General features: G+C 43.6%; 1 protein-coding gene across 2 annotated transcripts in view; it reads left to right on the forward strand.

The window, feature by feature from the left end:
* The window catches only part of FSTL3 (follistatin like 3), a 276,736-nt gene that overhangs the window by 34,650 nt on the left and 214,422 nt on the right, over positions 1-27,664 (forward strand). For both annotated transcript variants that reach the window (XM_073543369.1, XM_073543370.1), the window contains exon 2: positions 16,898-17,083. In XM_073543369.1, coding sequence (XP_073399470.1) covers positions 16,898-17,083 — 186 coding nt within the window. The remainder of the gene's footprint in view (positions 1-16,897; positions 17,084-27,664) is intronic.

Here is a 27,664-nt window from a genome sequence, read left to right on the forward strand (position 1 = left end):
GTGCTCTGATTAGCTATTCATAATGCAGACTGCTGACAGGTCATTGATCCCTCACTGACCTACCCCTCAGTTTGCATAATGAATATACTAATGTGTGCATTTGAAAAAAAAAGCATGTCACTTTATCAAAATGGCAGCGTCTGGGGCGCCGGCGCACTTTCTCTTATCAGTTAATGCCTATTATCTTCCTGTATCTCAAAGAAAAAAAAATCACCATCATTATGGTGGTCTGATAGATGCTACTGCGCAAGCGCTGCCACCGGCTTTGTTGCTGCAGCCAAAAAAAGGTGTACTACAGCAAAATGGCAGCGGGGCTTGCACATTAGCATCTCTCAGTACGAGATAGAAGCTATTGTTCAAGCGCCTGTGCCTGCGGTTTGTTGCTGCTGTCTAAAAAAAAAATTTACACTACAACAAAATGGTGTCAGAGGCGGCACATGCGCAGTAGCATCTATTGCATACCGAGCGATGCTACTATGCAATTTCTGCCGCCAGCGCCATTTTGTTTTAGTTTACATTTTTTTGGCTGCAGCAACGAGGAGCTGGTGGCGGCGCTTGCACAGTAGCATCTATTGGACCGCGATAAATACTAATGCGCAGGTGCACCTGACGGAGCCATACTGATGTATTGTTCAACATCTTTATCAACGATTTAGATGAAGGAATTGAGGGTAAACTGATTAAATTTGCTGATGACACAAAGCTAGGAGGGATAGCTAATACTAGAGAAGAGAGAGAGAGGATTCAAAAAGATATAAATAAACTGGAGAAGTGGGCAGCAACTAACAGAATGGTTTTTAACAGGGAAAAATGCAAAGTACTACATCTGGGCAATAAAAATGAAAAAAGTATATACAGAATGGGAGGAATAGGGCTAAGCAACAGCACATGTGAAAAAGACTTGGGTATACTAATAGATCAGAGACTGAATATGAGTCAACAGTGTGATGCAGCAGCAAAAAAGGCAAATGCAATTCTAGGATGTATTAACCGAAGCATACAGTCTAGATCACGTGAAGTCATTATTTCCCTCCACTCCTCTTTGGTCAGACCTCATCTGGAATACTGTGTCCAGTTTTGGGCACCACATTTTAAAAAAGACATCAACAAACTGGAGCAAGTTCAGAAAAGAGCAACCAGAATGGTGACCGGTCTGCAAACCCTGTCTTATGAGGAAAGGTTGCAGGATTTGGGATTGTTTAGTTTGCAAAAGAGAATACTGAGAGGAGACTTAATAGCTGTCTACAAATATCTTAAGGGCTGTCACATTGTAGAAGGATCAACTTTATTCTCATTTGCACAAGGAAAGACTAGAAGCAATGGGATGAAACTGAATGGGAGGAGACACAGATTAGATATTAGAAAAAACTTTTTGACAGAGTGATCAATGAGTGGAACAAGCTGCCACGAGAAGTGGTGAGTTCTCCTTCAATGAAGTCTTCAAACTGAGGCTGGACAGACATCTGACTGGGATGATTTAGCGAATCCTGCTTTGAGCAGGGGGTTGGACCAGATGGCCCAGGAGGTCCCTTCCAACTCTACGATTCTATGATTCTATGATGGATTTTATTTCTTTGAAACACAGGAAGATAGTAGGCACTAACCGATAAGAGAACGTGTGCAGGGACCCCAATTTGATTAAGTGACATGCTTTTATTCAAATACACACATTAGTACAACTATATTAAGAAAGATCTGCGGCACTCACCAAGTTGAAAATAATTTAAAAAACCCTTTATTAAACCTTTATGGTGTAGGCATTGAAATCGGACGTGGAAGTTAGGGAGGAATGCGGGGAGTGCAGAAGTGGACGACGACTGTTTCTTTTGTTACTGGTCCAGGTGCATAATGCAGACTGCTGACAGGTCACTGATCCCTCACTGACCTGCTCCCTAGTTTGCATAATGAATATACTAATGTGTGTATTTGAAAAAAAAAGCATGTCACTTTATCAAAATGGCGATCCAGGTGCACCTGGACCCGTTGAAGCTGTAACAAGCGAAGCGGTTTAATAAAGGGCTTTTGAAACTCATTTCATCTTAAGTGCCGCAAATGTTTCTTAATATATTTTTACAGACATGTTCTTTTCCATTGCTGAGCACCACAGATTTGTTGAATACGCGGTATGACAGTCATTTAAATAGAGGACCATTCATGAACACATTGTGTGAAAAATTTCTCTCTAGTGCAGTTCTCTTTTTTCTTTGCCTGGACACACACTAGTACATTCATTATGCAAACTAGGGGGCAGGCCAGTTAGGGATCAGTGACCTGTCAGCAGTCTGCAAAATGAATAGCTAATCAGAGCACCACATACCCCAGCCCAGCCTTAGGACATGAGCATATCATTAACCCCTTTATGACCAAGCCTATTTTGACTTTAATGACCAGGCCATTTTTTGCAATTCTGACCAGTGTCTATGAGGTAATTACTCAGGAACGCTTCAACAGATCCTAGCGATTCAAAGACTGTTTTTTCGTGACATATTGTGCTTCATGATAGTGGTAAAGTTAGGTCGATAATTTTTGCGTTTATTTGTGAAAAAATCAGAAATTTGGCGAAAATTTTGCAATTTTCAAATTTTGAATTTTTATTCTGTTAAACCAGAGAGTTATGTGACACAAAATAGTTACTAAATAACATTTCCCACATGTCTACTTTACATCAGCACAATTTTGGAAACAAAATATTTTTTTGTTAGGAAGTTATAAGGGTTAAAAGTTGACCAGCGATTTCTCATTTTTACAACAAAATTTACAAAACCATTTTTTTAAGAGACCATCTCACATTTGAAGTCACTTTGAGGGGTCTATATGGCAGAAAATACCCAAAAGTGACACCATTCTAAAAACTGCACCCTTCAAACTACTCAAAACTACATTCAAGAAGATTATTAACCCTTCAGGTGTTTCACAGGAACTAAAGCAACGTGGAAAGAAAAAATTGACATTTTAATTTTTCCAACAAAAATTTTTTTTTGCATCAATTTTTTCATTTTCACATGGGCAACAGGATAAAATGGATCCTAAAATTTGTTGGGCAATTTCTCCTGAGTACACCGATATCTCATATGTGGTCATAAACCACTGTTTGGGCGCACGGCAGGGCTCAGAAGGGAAGGAGCGCCATTTGACTTTTTGAATGGAAAATATGCTGGAATATATAGCGGTTGCCATGTCGCGTTTGGAGAGCCCCTGTGTGCCTAAACATTGGAGCTCCCACACAAGTGACCCCATTTTGGAAACTAGACCCCCCAAGGAACTTATCTAGATGCATAATGATCACTTTGAACCCCCAGGTGCTTCAAAAATTGATCTGTAAAAAAAAAAAAGTACTGTTTTTCACAAAAATTTTATTTTAGCCTCAGTTTTTTCATTTTCACATGGGCAACAGGATAAAATGGATCCTAAAATTTGTTGGGCAATTTCTCTTGCGTACACCGATACCTCATATGTGGTCATAAACCACTGTTTGGGCATAGGCAGGGTCCGGAAGTGAAGGAGCACCATTTGACTTTTTGAATGGAAAATTAGCTCCAATCGTTATCGGACACCATGTCGCGTTTGGAGAGCCCCTGTGCACCTAAACGTTGGTGACCCCATTTTGGAAACTAGACCCCTTATGGAACTTATCTAGATGTGTAGTGAGCATTTTGAACCCCCAAGTGCTTCACAAAAGTTTATAACACAGAGCAGTGAAAATAAAACATAATTTTTTTTCCTCAAAATGATTTTTTAGCATGCTATTTTTAATTTTCACAAGGCTAGCAGGAGAAATTGGACCACAAAAGTTGTTTTCCAGTTTGTCCTGAGTACGCTGTTACCCCATATGTGGGGGGTAACCACTGTTTGGGCACACAGCAGGACTCAGAAGGGAAGGAGCGCCATTTGACTTTTTGAAATGTAAATTACTTCTAATCGATAGCGGACACCATGTCGTGTTTGGAGAGCCCCTGTGTACCTAAACATAGGAGCTCCCCCACAATTGACCCCTGTCAGGATTCGTACCGGGGTCTAGTCTGTGTTCCACAGCAAGTCTCGCTGCCTTACTGGTTGTGCCACACAACCAGTCTTAATATACAGTTTCTGATCAACTAGTTCTTTTTCGTTCTTCCTCCGTTCTGGTGATTGGCTGCTTCACTGTTTCCTGTGCTTATGTCCCGCCCTTTTCCTATTTAGCACTCCACAGGGCTTTCACTCCTTGCCGGTGATTCTTCTGTGGTACGGATTCCTGTCTCCCTACAGCGCTGTCCGGTACAACCTCTGACAGCTTCCCGGTCTCTCTTTCGTTGAGTACCTCTGGGACTCCAGCTTTCCGCTTTTGTCTTTGCTGAAAGCTTAGTATTTTTGTGTTAGTTTTGGGGTTTCGTGGTTTTCCCCTTCAGGTTCAGTCACTCTTTAGTTTCACACTAGTAGTCCTCCTTGCAGCTGCTTGTCTCTCTTAGGTTGTCCTGCACTCATTCCACCCTCGGTTTACCCTCACTGTAGCTCCCTGCACTTACGCCGAGGTAGGGACCGCCGCCCAGTTGTCGCCCACCGGCTAGGGTGGGACCGGCAAGTAGGTAGGGTCAGTGGGGGGTGGAGCTCAGTGGCACCTTCTTCCCCCGCCATGTGGTGGAATCATAACAACCCCATTTTGGAAACTAGACCCCCTAAGGAACTTATCTAAATGCATAGTGAGCACTTTCAACCCCCAAGTGCTTCACAAAAGTTTATAACGCAGAGCCGTGAAAATAAAAAATTTTTTTCCCTCAAAAAATTATTTTTTAGTGCACAGTTTTTTATTTTCACAAGGGTACCAGGATAAATTGGATGCCAAAAGTTGTTGTCCAGTTTGTCCTGAGTACGCTGGTACCCCATATGTGGGTGGGCACAACTGTTTGGGTACACATCAGGGCTCGGAAGGGAAGTAGTGACATTATGAAATGCTGACTTTGATGGGATGGTCTGCTGGCATCATGTTACATTTGCAGAGCCCCTGATGTACCTAAACTGTGGAACCCCCCACAAGTGACCCCATTTTGGAATATAGACCCCCCAAGGAACTTATCTAGATGTGTGGTGAGCACCTTGAACCCCCAAGTGCTTCACAGAAGTTTATAACTCAGAGCCGTGAAAATAAAAAATATTTTTTTTCCCTCAAAAAAAATGATTTTCAGCCAGCAATTTTTTTTTTCACAAGGGTACCAGGATAAATTGGACCCCAAAAGTTGTTGTCCAGTTTGTCCTGAGTACGCTGGTACCCCATATATGGGGGGGAACCATTGCTTGGGCACACGTAAGGGCTCGGAATGGAAGTAGTGACGTTTTGAAATGCAGACTTTGATGGAATGGTCTGCGGTCATCGTTACGTTTGCAGAGCCCCTGATGGCCTAAACAATAGAAACCCCCCACAAGTGACCCCAGTTTGGAAACTAGACCCCCGAAGGAACTTATCTAGATGCCTGGTGAGCACTTTGAACCCCCCAAGTGCTTCACAGAAGTTTATAATGCAGAGACGTGAAAATAAAAAAAAAAAAATTGTCCCCCAATTTTTTATTTTCCCAAGGGTATCAGGAGAAATTAGACCCCCAAAGTTGTTGTGCAATTTTTCCTGAGTACGCTGATACCCCATATGTTGGGGTAAACCACTGTTTGGGCACACGTTGGGGCTTGGAAGGGAGGGAGCACCGTTTGACTTTTTGAACGCAAAATTGGCTGGAATGAATGGTTGCACCATGTCGTGTTTGGAGACCCCCGTGATGTGCCTAAACAGTGGAAACCCCTCATTTCTAACTTCAACCCTAACCCCAACACAGCCCTAACCCCAACACATCCCTAACCCTAATCCCAACCATAACCCTAACCCCAACACACCCCTAACCCTAATCCCAACCCTAACCATAACCCTAACCACAAGCCTAACCATAATTCCAACCCTAACCCTAATTCCAACCCTAACCCTAATTCCACCCTAACCCTATTTCCAACCCTAACCCTAATTCCAATCCTAACCCTAACCCTCTTTCCAACCCTAACCCTCGTTCTAACCCTAACCCTCTTTCCAACCCAAACCCTAACCCTAATGGAAAAATAAAAATAATTTATTTTATTAGTTGTTCCTGCCTATGGGGGTGATAGTCAGGGGGTTTATTTACTTTTCATTCTATTTTGATCACTGTGAGAGTTTATCACAGTGATCAAAATGAATTAAAGGAAATTGCAGCAGGCGGGCGCTGTTATGATTGAGTCACCGTAGGAGGCAAAAACAGAAATGCTAGCTAAGTCCAGAAAACCAGAGAAGTTGGCAGCTATCGGATTGCAGACCCCTGAACCTATCAACACAACTAGCAGTAGCCGTGGGGGGTTCCTACGATGCCCTAGACCCCTCGATCACAGCCGGAGAATTAAATAGGCCTAAAGAAAGAAAGGGGAAATCTAAACTGCCCCAGAGCAGACCCCAAAGCAATAGGCAGCCCCCAACATATAATGACGGCGAAGCAAGAAGAAAACAGTAACACAGGCAGAAAGATAGACTGAGCAAAGATGGGGCCCAAGCTAACCAGATAGAAAAGGACAGGAAGGTTGCTGTCTGCAATCCGTGAAAAACCCTATGAAAATAAGAGCCAACAGACTGACAGTGAAAAAGGCCCTGAAGACGCTAGGCTTCAAGAAAGCTATGTCAGTACTCAGGAATATTCTGAAGACAGAGCTACAGGCAAAAGGAGATTCAGCTCACCCCAGCAGGGAATGGCAGAATCCAGAAAAGCAAGGGAAACACAAACAAAACACAAATGCTAACCGGCAAAGCAGAAAACTTAGCTTTAGAGGAGCAGGAATCAGACTGGTGTCCTAGAAGTCCACAGAGAAATCACCCGCAGGGCAGAAGGGCATCGGCAGCCTTATATCCAGTCCGTGACTCCACTCAGCCAGTCATCCTCATTAGGCTCAGGTGCCTGATAATCAGGCTCATTACCTTCCTTTACCAGAATAGGGAGTTCACCAGACCTCAGTGACGAAGGGGAAAATGAACTCACAACAGTACCTCCCCCTTGAGGAGGGGTCACCGAACCCTCAACCATGCCACCAGGGCGATCAGGGTGAGCCCGATGAAAGGCACGCACCAATCTTTTGGCATGAATATCAGAGGCAGAGACCCAGGAATTATCCTCCTGACCATAACCCTTCCACTTAACCAAATACTGGAGTCTCCGTCTAGCCAGACGGGAATCCAGTATTTTCTCTACCTCATATTCCATGTTACCTTCAACCAATACAGGGTCTGGAGGTGCCACCCCAGGAACAACTGGTTCAACAAACCTCTTCAACAAGGACTTATGGAGCACATTATGGATTTTAAATGTGACAGGAAGAGCCAAACGAAAAGAGACCGGATTAATAATCTCCAAAATCTTGTAAGGTCCAATAAATCTAGGCTTAAACTTAGGAGAAGCCACCTTCATAGCAATATTTTTTGATGATAACCACACCATATCACCAATCTTAAACTGGGGACCAATGGTCCTATGTCGATTGGAAAACCGCTGGGCCTTTTCCTGGGAGAGAGATAACTTATCCACCACTTGGTCCCAGATCTGGTGCATTCTCTCCACCACAGTGTCAACACCTGGGCAGGCAGAAGGCTCCATCTGCCCTGAAGAAAATTGAGGATGAAACCCAAAGTTACAAAAAAAAGGTGACATCAAAGTGGCAGAACTAGCTCTATTATTTAAAGCAAATTCGGCCAAGGGCAAAAATGAAACCCAATCATCCTGATCAGCGGAAATAAAACATCTCAAATACGACTCCAAGGTCTGGTTTGTTCTCTCTGTCTGCCCATTGGTCTGAGGGTGAAAAGCAGAGGAGAAGGACAACTGAATTCCCAGCTTGGAACAGAAAGTCCTCCAAAATCTAGACACAAACTGAACTCCTCTGTCAGATACAATGTTCTCAGGAATCCCGTGTAGGCGAACCACCTGTTGCAAAAACAGGGGCACCAACTCAGAGGAAGATGGCAACTTAGGGAGTGGTACAAGATGAACCATCTTAGAGAACCTATCACAAATCACCCAAATAACAGTCATTCTTTGAGAGACCGGCATATCAGAGATGAAATCCATTGAAATATGGGTCCATGGCCTCCTGGGGACCGGCAAAGGCATCAACAACCCACTAGAGCGAGAACAAGATTTAGACCGGGAGTAAGTCCCACAGGACTGCACAAAATTCCTGACATCATGAGACAAGGTGGGCCACCAAAAAGAGCGACTCACCAGATCTCTAGTACCAAAAATACCTGGATGACCAGCTAATGCAGAGCAATGAACTTCAGACATCACTCTCTTCTTCCACTGGTCAGGAACATACAACTTTCCACTGGGACAACGCTCAGGTTTGTCCTCGTGGAACTCTTGCAGAGCAAGTCTCAAATCAGGCGAGATGGCAGAAAGAACTACCCCTTCGCCTAAGATAGTAGCAGGCTTGGTCACCACAGGAGAATCAGCAAAGAAACTCCTAGAGAGTGCGTCTGCCTTGACATTCTTAGTTCCAGGAAGAAAAGAGACCACAAAATCAAAACGTGTAAAAAACAAGGCCCACCTAGCCTGTCTAGGGTTCAAGCGTTTAGCCGACTCTAGATAAATCAAATTCTTGTGGTCAGTGAGGACCACAACTTGATGTTTAGCTCCCTCCAACCAATGTCTCCACTCCTCAAATGCCCATTTCATGGCCAACAGTTCCCGATTCCCCACATCATAGTTACGTTCAGATGGAGAGAACTTTCGGGAAAAGAAAGCACAGGGATTCATTTTAGATGTTACAGGATCCTTTTGGGACAAAACAGCTCCTGCACCAATCTCAGAAGCATCCACCTCTATCTGGAACGGGAGTGAGACATCAGGTTGCCGCAAAACCGGGGCGGAGGTAAATCTTCGCTTCAGCTCCTGAAAGGAAGCAACAGCCTCCGGAGACCAATTCAACACATCATCACCCTTCTTAGTCAGATCAGTCAGTGGCTTGGCAATACTAGAAAATTTTGCTATAAATTTCCGATAAAAATTAGCAAAACCCAAGAACTTCTGGAGGGCCTTCAAAGAAGTGGGCTGAACCCAATCATAAATGGCCTGTACCTTGGCCGGGTCCATTTCAATAGTTGACTGAGACAAAATAAATCCCAAAAATGAAATCCTCTGTACTCCAAAAAGGCATATTGATCCTTTGACATACAGGGAATTCTCCCTCAAGATCCGGAACACAGTCCGAATATATTCAACATGAGAATCCCAATCCTTGGAGAAGATCAAAATATCATCCAGATAGATAATCAAAAATTTATCGACAAAGTCTCGGAAAATATCGTTCATGAAGCACTGGAAGACAGAAGGGGCATTAGTGAGCCCAAAAGGCATCACCAGGTACTCAAAATGTCCCTCCGGAGTATTAAACGCCGTCTTCCATTCATCCCCCTGCTTAATGCGGGTAAGATTATACGCCCCCTGAGGTCAAGCTTGGTAAACCAGCAAGCACCTCTAACTCTAGAGAATAGATCCGAAATCATGGGTAATGGATACTGATATTTAATAGTAATTTTATTGAGGGCACGATAATCAATACAAGGCCTTAAAGAACCATCCTTTTTGGCCACAAAAAAAAAACCGGCACCTAAGGGTGAAGAGGATGGTCTAATATGACCCTTCTCCAACGCCTCCTTAATATAGGACCGCATAGCCTCGTGCTCGGGAACAGATAAATTGAAGAGCCGACCCTTGGGAAATTTACACCCCGGGCTTAGTTCAATTGCACAGTCATAACTCCTATGAGGAGGCAAGGACGCAGACTCATTCTCACTAAATACATCATAAAAGTCCGCCAAATAGTCAGGAACATCATGCGACTGAGGAGAGGTGGAAAAACCGGAGCTTCACTAAAGGCACACCGACAACCCCAACTCACCACAGACACAGATTTCCAATCCAAAACTGGATTATGAATTTGCAGCCAGGGAAACCCCAGAACAACGGCATCATGCAGACCATGCAACACCAAAAATCTGCAATTTTCTTGATGGTCTGGGGCGACCCGCATGACCACCTGGGTCCAAAACTGAGGTTTATTTTTAGCCAAAGGAGTAGCATCAATCCCCCTCAAAGGGATAGGCGTCTGCAGAGGTGTCATCGGAAATCCACAACGTTTAGCAAAATCCAAGTCCATTAGGTTTAGCGCTGCTCCCAAATCCACAGAAGCCTTGGCGGAAAATGTGGACAGGGAGCAGATCAGAGTAATTGCCAGAAGAAAATTAGGTTGAACACCACCAACAGAAAACGTGTGTGCAAAGCGTTTCTCTTGTTTAGGACAAACAGAAATAATATGCGAGGCATCTCCACAGAAAAAACACAGCTTATTGCGCCTTCTGAACTCCTGACGTTGCGCCTTAGACAAAACTCTATCACATTGCATAGGTTCAGAAGTCTGTTCAACCGGTGGCAACACCTCTCGTGCAATCCTGCGTTCACATAAACGCCGATCAACCTGAATGGCTAATGACATAGAATCGTCCAGACCAGAGGGAACAGGAAATCCCACCATAGTATCTTTTACGGCTTTTGACAAACCCTTCCGAAAGAGAGCAGCCAAGGCATCATCATTCCAGATAGTAAGGACCGCCCACTTTCGGAACTTTTGACAGTACAACTCTGCAGAATCTCGACCCTGGTTCAATGCCAACAGGGTCTTTTCAACCTGATCAATAGCATTAGGTTCGTCATACAACAACCCCAAAGCTTGAAACAATGCGTTCACATTAGTCAGAATAGGATCATCTGGTTTAAAAAAAAACGCCCAATCCTGGGGATCGCCACGCAGCAAAGAGATGACAATTTTAACCTGCTGCGCGGAGCTCCCTGACGAGTTAGGCTTCAAGGCAAAAAATAATTTACAATTATTTTTGAAACTCAAAAATTTAGATCGATCCCCAAAAAAGGTGGAGGGATCTTTGGTTCAACAGCATGCGAATGATCAAGGTAGGCGAAAATTCCCCGCACTTCCGCAGCGAGCTGCTCCACACGATCAGACAATTGCTTTATCTCCATTGAGAGAAAAAAAAAAATCCCCCTACGGCCTCAGAGATAAAGAGGAAAGAATATACACACACCTTTTTTTTTTTTTTTTAAACACAATTCTTTCCTGCTATAGAGTACCCTAGGATCTGCGGTATAGCGGGTGATTCTGTTATGATTGAGTCACCGTAGGAGGCAAAAACAGAAATGCTAGCTAAGTCCAGAAAACCAGAGCAGTTGGCAGCTATCGGATTGCAGACCCCTGAACCTATCAACACAACTAGCAGCAGCCGTGGGGGGTTCCTACGATGCCCTAGACCCCTCGATCACAGCCGGAGAATTAAATAGGCCTAAAGAAAGAAAGGGGAAGTCTAAACTGCCCCAGAGCAGACCCCAAAGCAATAGGCAGCCCCCAACATATAATGACGGTGAAGCAAGAGGAAAACACTAACACAGGCAGAAAGATAGACTGAGCAAAGATGGGGCCCAAGCTAACTAGATAGAAAAGGACAGGAAGGCTGCTGTCTGCAATCCGTGAAAAACCCTATGAAAATAAGAGCCAACAGACTGACAGTGAAAAAGGCCCTGAAGACGCTAGGCTTCAAAAAAGCTATGTCAGTACTCAGGAATATTCTGAAGACAGAGCTACAGGCAAAAGGAGATTCAGCTCACCCCAGCAGGGAATGGCAGAATCCAGAAAAGCAAGGAAAACACAAACAAAACACAAATGCTAACCGGCAAAGCAGAAAACTTAGCTTTAGAGGAGCAGGAATCAGACTGGTGTCCTAGAAGTCCACAGAGAAATCACCCGCAGGGCAGAAGGGCGTCGGCAGCCTTATATCCAGTCCGTGACTCCACTCAGCCAGTCATCCTCATTAGGCTCAGGTGCCTGATAATCAGGCTCATTACCTTCCTTTTACCAGAATAGAGAGGTCACCAGACATCAGTGACGAAGGGGAAAATGAACTCACAATAGGGTGCAGTGCGCATGCGCCCCCCATTTTCCAATATGGCGGCGCCCATGGTCCGGGACCGCGGGACACTGGGAGCCATAGCGGTACTCGGTGAGTACCGGGGGGGTGGGGGTGGCGATCGGAAGGCGGGGAGGCAGGTTATGACAGCGGCGGCACATCGCCGCTGTCATTCAGTGGCGGGGGGCAGATCGCCCCCGTTAACCGGTGGGGGGGTCGGATTGGTGTTACCAGCCATGTCTGATGCTACAGCAGCCTGACACTGTGTGTAGGTTACTATTAATGATCTTAGGTTTTGGAGTTTTTAGCTGCTAGAGCAGGGGTGGGGAATCTTCTTTCTTCCAAGGGCCATTTGGATATTTATACCATCCTTCGGGGGCTGTACAAACTCCGCCCACAAAGTACATCCTGACTCTGGCACTGATTTCATGACTTAATTTTTCATTGTATGCCCTTCAATGTTCAGTAGTGAACACTGCGTGTGTGTGCTAACAGAGCAAGAAGAAATTAATGAGCTTCTGGCAATCAAAATACAGCTCCCTGCCCAAGAATGCAGTCCCTGAGAATCTGCTCGGGGGCTTGATAAAAGGTCATCGAGGGCCATAAATGGCCCTGGGGCCTGAGGTTCCCCACCCCTGTGCTAGAGGCTTGGATGGGATTTATGTTCAACCCAGAAAGGCAGGAGGGGAGTGGCCCATAGTGAATGTAAGCTAGTATAAGGCCATGTGGTCTTTGTTATGCATGCATCCCACTTCGAAATGAGAGTCACGTTGAGTAATGTGCTGTGAAGGACCTAGGAGTCAGCGGGCAGCCCATGCCCCCTGTGGCCCAACGCACACACAGTCTAACATCAAACCAGTAATTGACATTATCCATCCATTATCCATCAGTCCTCCCACTATTGTACTTGTATAGCTCATAATTGTACAGTGCTGTACAAATTAATTGGGACAAAGCATTTTTTTAAGTAAAATTGTAAGTTGGTTACCAGTAAGTGATTCAAACCAGTTTTAACTGTTTTGAACAGGTACTCCCACCTGTTCAAAGCAGTTAAAACTGGCTTGAATCACTGACTGGTAGCCAACTTACGATTTTACTTAAAAAAATGCTTTGTCCCAATTAATTTGCACAGCACTGTATATGTATAACCATTGCCCTTAAGGCAATTAAATATATAATTTAACATTGGGCTGCTCTTTTATCTCGATCCACATTTCGATTTCTTGGTTTAATATTCCATACTACCGGGGCTGGCTTCTGGCTTGAAATAATCCTGTTAACAGACTGGGCTTATACTGTGCCTTGTGAAAGTATTCTGCCCCCTGGAACGTTTCAACTTTTTCCCACATATCATGCTTCAAACATAAAGATACCAAATGTAAATTTTTGTTGCAGAATCAACAACAAATAGAATACAATTGTGGAGCTGAATGAAGTTTATTGGTTATTTTAAATTTTTGTGGAAATTAAAATACTGAAAAGTGGGGTGTGCAATAATATTCGGCCCCTTTACTTTCAGTGCAGCAAACTCACTCCAGAAGTTCTGTATATCCATAGAGAAGAAAGCGGATAGGCTAAATCCGTCCCGTGCAAAAAATATCCTTTATTGTGGCATCATATTACCAACAGCAGGCAGATTAAATGATGGAGCAAATACAGACCCATTCTGGTCCCGGCCCGGCTTTAAGTTGCTTAGCGGCCGCCTGCTGTTCTAGGCTCCAGAAGTTCATTGTGGATCTCTGAATGATCCAATGTTGTCCTAAATGACTCATGATGATAAATATAATCCACCTGTGTGTAATCAAGTCTCTGCATAAATGCACCTGCTCTGTGATAGTCTCAGGTTTCTGTTTGAAGCACAGAGAACATCATGAAGACCAAGGAACACAACAGACAGGCCCATGATACTGTTGTGGAGAAGTTTGAAGCCGGATTTGGATACAAAATGATTTCCAAAACTTTAAACATCCCAAGGAGCATTGTACAAGCGATTATATTGAAATGGAAGGCGTATCATACCACTCCAAATCTACCAAGACCCGGCCGTCCCTCTAAACTTTCATCTCAAACAAGGAGAAGACTGATGATCACTCTGGATGAACTGCAGAGATCTACAGCTAAGGTGGGACAGTCTGTCCATAGGACAAAAATCAGTCGTACACTGCACAAATCTGGCCTTTATGGAAGAGTGGCAAGAAGAAAGCCATTTTTCAATGATATCCATAAAAAGTGTTGTTTAAAGTTTGCAACAAGCCACCTGGGAGACACACCAAACATGTGGAAGAAGGTGCTCTGGTCAGATGAAACCAAAATCGAACTTTTTGGCAACAATGCCAAAAAGATGCATCCTTTAGATGCACCAATTCTAGTACTTAACATTGGCTCTTCCCACTTGCACAGACTATAAACATCAGCCCCCAGCTGTTCGCTTTCCCTCAGCTGGTTAAGAAAATTAAGGGGGACCCCGCTTCTATTTTTTTTTTTTCGATATATCCTATTCTGACATTTCTTCCTTTGAATTTACTGTACTCGGCAGATGGCGGATGAAATGATTTCATGATCCTTGTGCCGTGCAATTTTTTTTCCCGCAGCCATTGACTTGCATTGCCAAGACTAGTACAATATACACACATTATCAAAATTGTTGGTAAGCCCTGAGTACTTCTGAGACAACTCTTTCCTTCGCTTTCCTTCCTTCGCCTGACTGTGATACTCACTGTGCTGTTTGGTGACATGGTGTGTATCTGTAGCCCTCTATACAGGCCCACTCACTAATTCCAAGAGTGTAGACACCTGTGATGCTAATTAGTGGATACATCATAATTTAACATGTCCCTTTTGTCACATTATTTTCAGGGGTACCATCATTTCTGTCTAGGCCTATTTCATGAGTTTTATTTTTTTTTAAATCCTGTGGAAGCATGGTTGAAAAGCAATATCTGACTTTCATTTGTTCATTTTCATAGATTTTTTATTTATTACTTTTGTCAGATTCAAGTTATTTCTGTGACCATTGTGGGGTTCTCTGTCATTAAACGAGGGGTACCAACAATTTTGACAACGTCTGTATGTGGCAAAACATGCTGCAAATTTTTTCTCTGTTCGATCCAAGCTTAGAAAAAAAAAAATCGCAGATGAACACATAATAATTGATTTTTTTTTTTATGGGATTGCACCTGTGAGTATGAGCCCTAAAGGAAAATAACAAGAACTGGAAAAAACATTATCATACATTACTACATATTCAGTAGTAGTGTTTTCACTGGAAATAAAAGAGTCAGAGCGCAGAGTGTAGGCTCTTTGAATGAAAGGATAATATAAGCATAAATATAATATATCAATGATTTAAGATGTAATAGGCAAAATAAACATATAGTACTGGAACAGTGTGATAAACAGTGAGCATCTAATAAATACAGTAAAAGGTATAAAAGGATGATGCTGTAGCTTTTGCAATAGAAAGAAAAGAATTTCAGAATGCTCATTTAACTTGTTGGGGTGAACACATGACCCTTTTAATGTTTTCACAATGTTTTTAATGTTTTCATATCACTACTAGGACAACTCCCTCTCAATCTGAATGTTTGCCCCTGTTAAATTAAAAACACTTATGGTATACTCACATTTCATGCTGGCGCAGTTCTCAGTGTCTGCTCTTGCATTTTCGGGACTCACATGAGGTTGTTATTCCTCGTCCTTCGGATGTATACGTAATAAAGAGCAAGTTAGAGCTGCAGCTGCTCTCTCACCTCCTCTTAATTACTTGTGTCCGAAAGTGGGGACAGTGACGCCAGCAATGATTGTGTGTTGAGCTTACATGACATAACAACCTCATGTGAGCTACCGGGAATTCGAGTGCCGACACAGCTGGAACAGGGTCGACACGGGAGGTGAGTATACATGTTTTTATTTTAACATCAGATTGAGAAGGGGTTGTCGTAGTAGTGGACAATCCATTTAATATTCCTCTAATATGCCTTTGTATTTTAACTAATTAGTTTTGAAAGTTTGGATTTTCTGCCAAACATGGATTGGAAAATGTGAATGTTCCATAAGACCACCATGTGTACACACTGAGTATTTGGTGAAGTTTTTGCTTCTGTATTTGTAAGCCAAAGCAGGAGTGGGAATAATGCAGAAGTGGTGCATGTGTTTTAATTATACTTTTAGCTATTCCTCTGATTGTTCCTGTCCTGATTTTGGCCTAGAGATACTGCGGTAAAATACTGACTCAATGTGTGTACGTGGTTTAACAAGGGTTTTACACATTTTTTCATGATAAAATTAACACAGTCTTATGATGTTCACAATGGCAATTCATTAATCCACATTGAAGTATCTGCACTATGCACTTTATATTTCATTGTGGATGAATAGCCTTCTACATGCATATTCAGATAGCATTATCACATCACTTGATTGCTTCATTTGAGTGCTAAGACAAATCTTTCATTAGAACTTATAATGGAATATTATTTGTGCATACTAGTATAATTACTTTTTATGATTTACTCCCAAAGCTCATATGTTTCTTCATGTTCCCTAAGCTTGATATATTATTAATCCTTTTTGTTTTTATTTTTTATAATCTAAATAAAGATTTGTATTTTATCTTTACATATTGCAATATATCGTCAGGCCTGATTACATCACTTGAGGACGTGTATACATATTTTTTCATGATGACATTATTTCTTTTCAAAAGATATATTAAGTCACTTTTTGAGTGTATTACAGTAAATTGGTTGCAATTCTAAGTATCATAATTTATAGTGCTAAGGTTATTGCTATTTAATAATGGATTTACTATGTAAAAAAAAATGCTGTAATTTTCTCATTATTATATAATTTTCTCATTATTATATATTTTACTGTAGTGCTTACATCTTACAGGTGGCACTTGTTGGCTTCTACAGGGTTCTAGTTCAACGTGCAGCTTAATGTTGCTCACTGCAGTGACGTGGGATGAGTGCTGTGGTGATGGACACCTTGACACAGCCTGGTCTAACTACACTGATCCAATGAACAAAATTAGCCTTTTGGGCTTTCTTGGACTGGTCAATTGTCAACCTTGCAGAGGTGAGTGACACTAAGTAGGATAATTCACAGCAATGTAATTTGTAACATGCAAAGGGAACTTTAATCCCTGCACCCCCGAGCCTGTTTTCACCTTTATCACCAGGCCAAATGTTACAGTTCTGACCAGTGTCACTTTATGAGGTAATAACTCTAGAACTCTTCAACTGATTCCACTGATTCTGAGATTGTTTTCTCGTCACATTTACTACTTCATGATCATGGTACAATTTGATCAACATGACTTGCGTTGATATGTGATAAAATCTGAAATTTGGCAAAAATTTTGCAATTTTAAACCTTTTAATCATAATAGCCTTAAGTCAAAGAGGAGTTATGTCATGCAAAAAAAATAACATTTCAGCACAATTTTTTAAATGTAATTTTTTTTGTTAGGAAGTTAGAAGGATTCAGTGATTTCTCATTTGTACAACAAAATTTGGAAAACCATTTTAACCCCTTAATGACCGCTGATACGCCTTTTATTGGCAGCAGTCAAGGGTTCTTATGCCTCAGCGCCGCTTTTTAATGCCAGAGTTGGAATTTCTCCGGGGTCTCAGTCCCCGTTCCCTATTGCAGGGCCCACCGTTGTAACTGTTTCCCCTTCCCCTTTGTCTTGTTGTTTCAGTTACCGACCTGTGGGTTTTGTCACACAGGACAGGTACACGTGTTGGTCTTGTTCTAGTTACCGACCTGCGGGTCATGTCACACAGGACGAGTACATGTGACACTTTCCAATGGAGATGGAATAAAATGATGACCCCTGACAAGAGCTGAGTAACCCTGTCAGATGAAAAAGACTTAATAATTATACATGCTTCAGAGATGATGAGTCAGAGAAGTTGTGTGTAGATACACACAAATAAATCCCTGAGGAAGCCACCCTTTGTGTGGTGATATGCCTGGGATCTCATCCCACACTCAGACTCTCATTATTTTTGAGTTGCTGCTGGCTTCACATATACTCTGGGACATACTATGGTCCTGGAATGTATATGGATTTATTTTCTACTTTTTGCATATTTATTTTGTGCATATATCAGATCAATGTAGATTTGCTGTTGTGCCTATTCACACATATATATTTATACAGAGTCTTATATGTTCTAGCCGGCTATTTCTCTTCAAGTAGCGCCTCTTTTGTGAGAGCCCTGTGTGGTGTGCCACAACCTTTATAATAAGGTGTGGTATTGTTTTGAGTTTCCTTGCATAAATTAGATGCAATTTTAATTGTTTTTAACATGTGTCCTGTTTTGTCATACATGTATCTTTGCTTGGTCATTAATAAAATTTAACGTTTTATAATACTATATTTCTTGTATAATTGAGGTGTTCCCTTCCCATGGGTATGATCTTCTTTTTTCTTTACTCTTTTTGCTTATTGTTTTGTACATACCCTGGTGAACCCTCTCGTCTCTTTATATATATTTACACCTCCAGTGTGTTAGTGGTGCCCTTCATTTTCTTTATACAGAAGCAGGGGGACGGAGGCTGAGAAGGGCCCTTCGCCAACGCGTTTCGAAGGTGCACGGACCTTCTTCGTCAGGGCTGTTGGCTTGGCCACCGTCATATCCCCTAAATATAGTAGCAAAGTCCCTGCCCCTTTGTCGAAATGCCACCAACTCCCTATAGGATCCATGAAAAATAGAATAATAATTCTATTGAGCTTAGTCTAAGGTTATTTAATAAGGTGCAGGATTATATATTATAAAAATGTAAAATTTCAACACTTTATTAGAATTAATTATATAAAATTAGAATAAATACATAAACCAGCCTAAAAATTGCCCATATATTGAAAGACATAAAAATATAGGCATAAAGCACTTTTTGATAGTGTGTTTATAAAATGTTGAGATAAATCTCTAAAATACACATATATACCTGAAGAAATGGATATATCAGCAAATCAAACCCATGTTATGTCCACCAATGTAAAAATTAAGGATAAAAATATAAATATAAAAACATTAGAATTAGGGCATAAGTTATAATATCATGAGAAGGCATACCATAAAGCTCTAGGTCATGGTTTAACCCTTCAGGGGCTAGGCAGTCGAGGGTAAAAATCCATTTAGATTCGGTACGCGACATCTGTTTTAAGATAGTCGCCACCTCTCATATTTTTGTATACCCTCTGAATGCCACAAAAATGTACCCCTTTCACCAATTTCTTATGGTAGTCCTTAAAGTTCTTAGATAAGGGGTGTCCAATGAAACCTTTCTCGATATTATTAAAATGCTCCTTAATCTGGTCCGTGAGCTTACGTTTCGTACGGTCCACATAAATGTTGTTGCAAGGACATGTGATTATATAGATCACCCCTGTAGAAATGCAAGATATACAGTCCTTGATACGAAATTCCTGGGAGCCATTAAAATTATAAAATACGTGTTGTAGTTTTTTCTTAATGTCTGTACGGATGCAACAAGAGAAGGTCCCACATGGTGTAAAACGAGGTACCTGCATATCCGGGACTCCAATCCTAGCATTACCCACTTGCCTATTGTCTGACATTTTCTAAAAACAAATTTTGGGTACTTAGGTAAGAATTCGCCTACTATTTTGTCTATTTGTAGAGTAGGCCAATGTTTCCTAATAATAATTTTGTAGCCATGGTGGAAGTGTGTGATAATGGGTAACTTGCGAATTTGTTCAGATACATTAGCATGGAACTCGTGTGTTCACACGAGTAGTATTGATGAAAAAGATGTGTTCCTGCTTCCTTGAATCCAAACATGTATTAGAAAATGCTTTTTAAAAAACCATGGCAATGGCAAGGTTCACGTGGTAAGATATAGTTGCGCGTTTCAAACACTCAAAAGGTGTCCTTTATCAAACTATACATGAACAGGTCCTATACTCCTATTCAGCTTTTATACAAAATGTGACTAATGAAAGAGAGATTTCAAATCACATAACAAACATGCTAATCACATTAAAATTCCATGTGCAAAAAAAGGGGAAGAGGGGGAGGGGAAGTGAAGGAATGAAATAGAAACAAGAGAAAAAATATGAATTACATAAAATCATGTCATTGCATGTACTGTATATACTTTGACACGAAAAGACAAAAAAATTAATAATGGAACATATGTTTCCTCCTCTCAATGGATGTGCAATGCGTTCTATTCCAGAAATCCTAAATGAAACAGTACTTCTTTGACAATGAATAAAATGCCTGGACGCAAATGAAATGGCACAATTTGAACTGGAAAGAGAAACAATGTCTGTTATATGTTCAGAGATTCTGACTAGAGTTGAGCGAAACGGGTCGGTCAATTTCAAAAGTCGCCGACTTTTGCAAAAGTCGGGTTTCATGAAACGAAACCCGACCATAGCGTGAGGTCGGCCACGAGGTCGGCGACCATAGCGCCAAAGTCGCGTTCCAAATGATGCTTCAGCGCCCTTTTTCAGCCAATGATGGAGGACGCACACTGTGGGCAACGCGATGACATAGGCAGCGGTCACCACCATCTTTGAGAAGGGCATGCAAGTGATTGGCTTGCTTTGTGTGGCGTCACACGGGCTATAAAAGGGCGTGCACGCCGACCGCCATCTTACTTCTGCTGATCTCAGAATAGGGAGAGCTGCTGCTGATTCTGTAGGGAGAGCGTTAGGCAGGGAAGAAGATACAAAAAACTGCTTCTGCTGCTAGCGATTTTGCCTGTACAACACACCAGTTAGTGTGCAGTGCAAGGGGAGGCTATATTTTGGTGCATCAGCTCTGTTGGTTATTAGGCTGCCTTATAAGGCTCCCTGATAGCTGCATTGCTGTTTTCACACTGCTGTGCAAACTGCTTTTTTTAAAAGCAAAAATACTTTTCATCCTCTTTTTTGCCCAGTTACCAAGCGTTCATTTCTCCACACTTTTGTGTGCAGCAGTCCTGCTTATTAGGCTGCCTGCTGCCATACTTGGGACTGAGAGCATCATTGCTAAAATCTCTAGGGAGATTCAAATTCTCCCCAGTCCTATATAGACATTTTATACACCATCCAATTTCAGCCTGTTATACTGAGGTGTAATCTACACTGGGCCTGAGATAATAGTTCAGTGTCCTCAAGTCTGTAGGGAGATTCAAATTCTCCCCAGTCCTATATAGACATTTTATACACCATCCAATTTCAGCCTGTTATATTGAGGTGTAATCTACACTGGGCCTGAGATAATAGTTCAGTGTCCTCAAGTCTGTAGGAAGATTCAAATTCTCCCCAGTCCTATATAGACATTTTATACACCATCCAACTTCAGCCTGTTATATTGAGGTGTAATCTACACTGGGCCTGAGATAATAGTTCAGTGTTCTCCCCAATACTATATACACCTTGTACCTTGTTTTACAGTACCATATTGCTGGTGATATTTTGGGTACATTTTCCCAAAAATGAGGAAATGTGTTGGAAGTGGCCGTGGAAGTGGGGGGGGTTGCCAGCTGGTAATGATGGTGGTGGTGGTGGTGGTGGATCTGCTGGTAGTGGCAAAAGCACCATAGCACCTAATGCAGGAGGTGTTGAGCCTGCGTCATCGTCTGGCTCCACAAGGCTTCGAAAGCTCCCTTTTCTGGGAGTAGGTAAACCGCTTTTAAAGCCGGAGCTTCAGGAACAAGTTTTGGCTAACATTGCTGACACAGCCTCCAGCTCTATCGCCTCCTCTTCTGAACTTTCAAAAAATAAAAGCACTGAGTCATCATTGGAGGCTCATGGTCAGGAACCACACCTTTCCTTGTGTCCTTCACCCCTACCAAAAGTAAAGGATGCGGCAGGCCACACTACAGATTACTCCATGGAGCTCTTTTCACATACCATGCCTGGGCTATCAAGTCAAATCATGAATTACCCAGTCCAAGAATAATCTGACACGGACTGCACTGATGCACAGCCACTGCTAGATTTATCTGCTGGTACATTCACTCAGAGCACTGCATTGTCCTCGCAGTGTACTGAGCCAGAATCTGACCCTGATGAAACCCCGGTGCCCCTTCCCGCATACTATACCACCTTACATGGTGACACAGAGGAAGGTGCACATGACATTGAAGAGGAGGTGATGGATGACCCAGTTGTAGACCCAGATTGGCATCCATTGGGGGAAGAGGGTGCCGCTGCCAATAGCTCAGAAGAGGAGGAGGAGCATCCGCAGCAGGCATCGACATCGCAACAGCTGTTATCTGGCAGGCCCGGAGCAGTCCAAAAACGGGTTACAAAAACCAAGAGTTGCAGGACAACTAGGCCAGACGGTCAAATTAGCACAGCGTGCAAGGCCTCAAAATGTCTTCCATAGTAGGAAAAGTGCAGTGTGGCCCTTTTTTGAACAAACTCCTAATGATCAGGCAAAGATTATCTGTAAGAAGTGCGCAAAGACCATTAGCCAAGGGAAAAATCTGAGAAATTTGAATACCAGTTGCATGCTTAGACATTTAACCACCATGCACTTGCAAGTGTGGACGGACTACCAAACCTCACGTACCACATGTGCAACTGCTCCCAATGAAGGTAGTCAGCAACGCTACATCGTTTCCCCAACTGTAAGCCCACCGGTTAGCACACCACCAGCAGCAAATGTTGAGGTGTCGTCGCAAGGCCAAAGCAGTCAGGGAATCACAATGTTATTACTATGAAAGACTGAATCTAGGCCATCAGAAAGAACACCAACTCCATCACCATCATCAACCCTCTCTCAGTCCGCCATGCCCACTGCTAGTTCCACCATATGCAGCTCTCAAGTCCAGCTCACCCTACAAGAGACTACTAGTAGGACAAGAAAGTACTCATCCGCGTAAACTGGGTTTGAATACCCACATTGCCAAACTAATCTCGTTAGAGATGATGCCCTACCAGTTGGTTGAAAGCGAAGCTTTCCGCGAACTCATGGCAGTACCACACTATGACCTACCCAGTCGGCACTTCTTTTCTCGCAAAGCCATCCCAGCCCTCCACCTTCATGTGAAAGACCGCATTGTCCATGCACTCAAGCAATCAGTGAGTGGAAAGGTGCACCTCACAACAGATGCATGGTCCAGTAGGCATGGCCAGGGCCGTTACGTGTCCATCACTGTGCACTGGGTTAATGTGGTGGATGCAGGGTCCACAGGGGACAGTGGCGGTGGGACAGTGCTGCCTAGCCCACGGTATAGGAAACAGTTGGATGTAGGCGTTCGACCATCCTCCTCCTCCAGAAGCAAAACCTCGTCCACAGAGCGCAGTCGCACGAGCACTCCATCCGCAGCTGCCAGTGTTGCACACTCGGTGTCGAACAGCTAGTGGTAAGCGTCAGCAGGCTGTGTTGAAGATGATGTGTTTGGGGGACAACAGACACACCGCGGAGGTACTGGCCGACTACTTGCAGCGACAAACTGAGCCATGGCTGGGCAGTCTACATCTTGAGGCAGGCAAGGTAGTTAGTGATAACGGCCGGAATTTTGTGGCAGCCATAGCCCTTTCAAAACTGCGACACATACCTTGCCTGGCTCACACCTTGAACCTGGTGGTGCAGTGCTTCCTCAATAATTATCCGGAGTTAACAGGCCTGCTCCAGAAGGTCCAAAGACTGTGCTCGCATATCCGCCAGTCGCACGTACACTCCAGTCGTATGCAGAAGCTGCAGCGTTTGCTCCAACTTCCCAAGCACCGCCTAATTATCGACGTTGCAACAAGGTGGAACTCCACGCTGCACATGGTTGAGAGGCTGTGCGAACAGAGGCAGGCTGTAATGCATTTGTGGGAGGATACACGGCCAGGCACTTTGAGGGCAGACATGAAGTTGTCGGGTGTGCAGTGGTCGAAGCTGAAAGACCTCTGTAAAGTCCTTCAGTGTTTTGAGGAATGCACACGACTGGTAAGCGCAGACGACGCCATCATAAGCATGAGCATCCAACTTATGCGTCTGCTCATGCAAACTTTGACACACATTAAGGAGCAGGCGTCTGCAGCCGAGGAGGATGAGGAAGAGGAGGAGGGAAGCCTTGATGACAGTCAGCCATTGTCTGCTCCGGGACCTCTCCTGGACGAGGTGGAGGAAGAAGAGGAGGAGGAGGATGATGATGGGATGATTATTTAGGGGCGGAGAATGCTTCTCGTGGGGCAAGAGAAAATGTTGGCGTGGCAAGGTCAGGTACAGGGTTTGTGCGTGACTGGAGGGATGTCGATTTGCCAGGAAGTGCTCCTCCACCCAGCACTCGCAGTGCATCATTGACACCTGGAACATTGGCCCTCATGTCAGATTATGCCTTGCAGATCCTAAAAAGGGACCCCTGCACTGCCAAAATGATGAACGATGTCGACCTGGATCCACACTATAAAGGCAAATTCCAAAACATCATGCCACAGGAGAACCCTGACCTAATATTGGCTAACAAACAAGCAACTCTGGTAAACCGTTTGTTTGAGGCATTCCTAGCACACAGCAGTGGTGATGGTTCTCCAACGAGCCGTAGGGGGCAACATGGAAGAGGTGTTCGTGGTGCACACATCAGAAGTGGCGTTGGAGACAGGGATTTCATGACCATGTTGTGGACTGATTTTTCAAGTCCCGCTCACACGACTGGTAATACTGCATCGATTGAAAGTGACAGGAGATAGCAGTTGTCAACTATGGTTACAAACTACTTCTCGTCCCATATCGATGTTCTCCCTCACAGGTCATTCCCCTTTGACTATTGGGCCTCTAAACTGGATGCCTGGCCTGAATTGGCACAATATGCCTTACAGGAGCTAGCTTGCCCTGCTGCTAGTGTGCTATCGGAAAGAGTCTTCAGTGCTGCTGGCTCAATCCTGACAGAAAAAAGGACCCGTCTGTCGACCTAAAATGTTGATGATCTAACCTTCATTAAAATGAACCATGCATGGGTTTCAAAGGATGTTGTCACACCTTCCCCTGGTGACACATAGGTTGCCAGAAAAATGGCTCGCTTTTGTCCTCCTCTTCCTCGGACGTCTCCAATTCCTCCATTTGCAGCTGATGAATGTCCAACATCAACATATGCCATTTTTTAAACCTCCCCAACTGGGCTGCCTCCCCCCCCCATGGCCGGGGTCACCACCTAGCGCACGCAACCGTGCGAGTGCCATTGCCCTGGACAGGTGGGTGGACCGACTCTTGGGCGCCGGCACTGGCACAGGGTCCCTCATAGTGCAATCAATTGTCTCTGACGGTGGGGGTGCACACCCACCGTCAGACACACCGGCGTACTATGAGGGGCCCAGTGCCAGTACCGACGCTCACGAGTGGACCCCCCTTGCTTGGGCAGGGCCCCAGCATTTGCAATATTTACCTCTCCCTGCTCCTCCGATGTGTAGTCTGGGCTGTCAAATCCTTCCCTGGGACTGCCAGTACAAATTTGGTGAACTGATAGATGATGGGTAAGACGTAGCTATGCCCTGTCCTGCTGGCCGGGCTCTAGCTTCAGATGATCAATGGCTTCCATTTCTTATGGACATCGACTCACAATGAGATGCAGTGGTGGTCTATCATCAGCTTTCACAGTTTTCCTACTCACAGACGTGTGACATTCCTGCCCACATTTTTAAATGTGCCCTTTCATGCCAATCCAATAGAATCACCTACAGCCTATGGCTTCTGTCTTTTGCACTCCAAAATTACCTGACAGATCTTGATAGGCAGTGAGGACCATGTCTACATCTCTCCCTGTGATCAAAATTTGATGCAGATGAGTAACGGTGATGGGATCAATGGTACTGCCATACAGCAACCCTTTCTTCACAAAGAACGGTTTTCGCTGTCTCCACACACAAAGTAATTGAGGGTCAGCATCGCCTCTGAGAATTCTCCAGGGAGTTTTTCCCGTGATTAGTAATTCCTAAATTTCTGCAGTCACTCGACTTTATGTCTGTACTTTTATCCATCTCGTTTCCTCTTCCGGAGAGTCTGGACTGTCTTACTGAGACAGAAATGTTTATGAAGATTTAAAAATACCCCAACAGTGTATACTGGTGTACGCTTCAAAAACATTTCCTTTTTTCTACTTTTTAGATTGTTGTCTAATGCATACTAAGGCTGTGAGTGTCTTTGTCGGACTCCGGAAATAAACACAGAGATTTTAAATGTTTAAACTATGCTATATATACCTGTTATCCGGTGATACTGTACCCTTTCTCAACTTTCTGCAATCTTGTCGAATCCATACTGTGCCTGAGACCGTTTGAGTCTGCCTCCTGATTACAGATGAGTGGTGTTTGAGTGGAACTGTTGGCCAAGTTCAAATTCTAGCTGTTTTGGGCGGTGTTAGATCCGTTCGTCGAACTACAACACTTTGATTAAAATTCGGCTGTTCGAGTTTCCGTTCGAGAACGTTTTGTTAAACAAAAGCGTATCTTTTTTTTCACAATAATGGTTTTCAATGATAATAGACAGTTTTAGGGCATAGTAGCGATGTCTGGTAGCCAGTGGTGTAGTACACCTGTGAAGGAGCTACACTGTGTGTGTTTCTAATAATTTTTTATCGCATATTGTCCTGAAAATCCTTTTGGGCCTAGTAACTGTGTCTGCTACTCAGAAGAGGAGCCCACCTGTGAACCGAGCTATGCCACCTGTTTATGAAAGAATCAGTTTTTGACTGCATTTACACCACTTAATACTTTGGGCCTAGTAACTGTGTATGCTACTCAGCAGAGGAGCCCACCCGTGAACCGAGCTATGCCGCCTGTTTATGAAAGAACCAGTTTTTGACTGCATTTACACCACTTAATACTTTGGGCCTAGTAACTGTGTATGCTACTCAGCAGAGTTGGCCACCCGTGAACCAAGCTATGCCGCCTGTTTATGTAATAACTGTGCTACTCAGCAGAGGAGCCCAGCTGTTAAGCAAGCTACAGCACCTGTGGTTTGGACACTTAATTTTTCCACATTCTTTCTGGAATGCCGTTTAGGCCTAATTCCGGAATTACGGTTGACCTGCACTTACTGGGAAATGCTTGTTCGCGGGGAATAATTTGAATCCCAGATCCCCATCACTAATGGGGTACAGCGTGTTATCCGCACTTGTAAGCGATACACGCTGGTCCTTTCATTGTAGCACGTTCAGCCCCGGACATGTAAGGGCATGACAGATCTGTTATTGGCCGATCTCGCGTGCTAGAGCCTCGCGTGTCCCTCTAGTAAGCTGGACGCGGACCGCGGGGGCATGCCTGAGTCTCGTTCGTTAACGGAATTAAGCTTGTAATCTGTGCAGCTTTTTTGTGGATGGCATGGTTGAGGTTGCCCGTGTTGAGTCCAATTAAGCCGCAGGCTCCACTCCTGGTGGTGCCCTTCTGGACATTCCTTTAAGGTACAGCTTTGCAACCATACTGCCCCCGGAAACCAAACACTTTTCCTGACAGCGACATTCTGGTCAAAGAGCGCGATGACATCAAGTCTGTACGCCTCTGCCTAAACAGTCCAAGTGCAGAGAGATGGAAGATGGGGATGACGAGGAGTCCAGAGTACAGGGATTTCCTAGCGAGGAGACTTATTTAATTGTTTTAAAGGTTGGGAGCAATTTTTGGGGAGCACAATACTCTGGAGAATGATAGATGGGGCCCACCATACACTGGAGCATTCCAAAGGTGGACATCAGTCACTGGAGCAG

The sequence above is a fragment of the Dendrobates tinctorius genome, unplaced genomic scaffold (genome assembly GCF_039654945.1).
Source record: "Dendrobates tinctorius isolate UK_male_01 unplaced genomic scaffold, ASM3965494v1 ptg000132l, whole genome shotgun sequence".
NCBI classification, from domain to species: domain Eukaryota; kingdom Metazoa; phylum Chordata; class Amphibia; order Anura; family Dendrobatidae; genus Dendrobates; species Dendrobates tinctorius.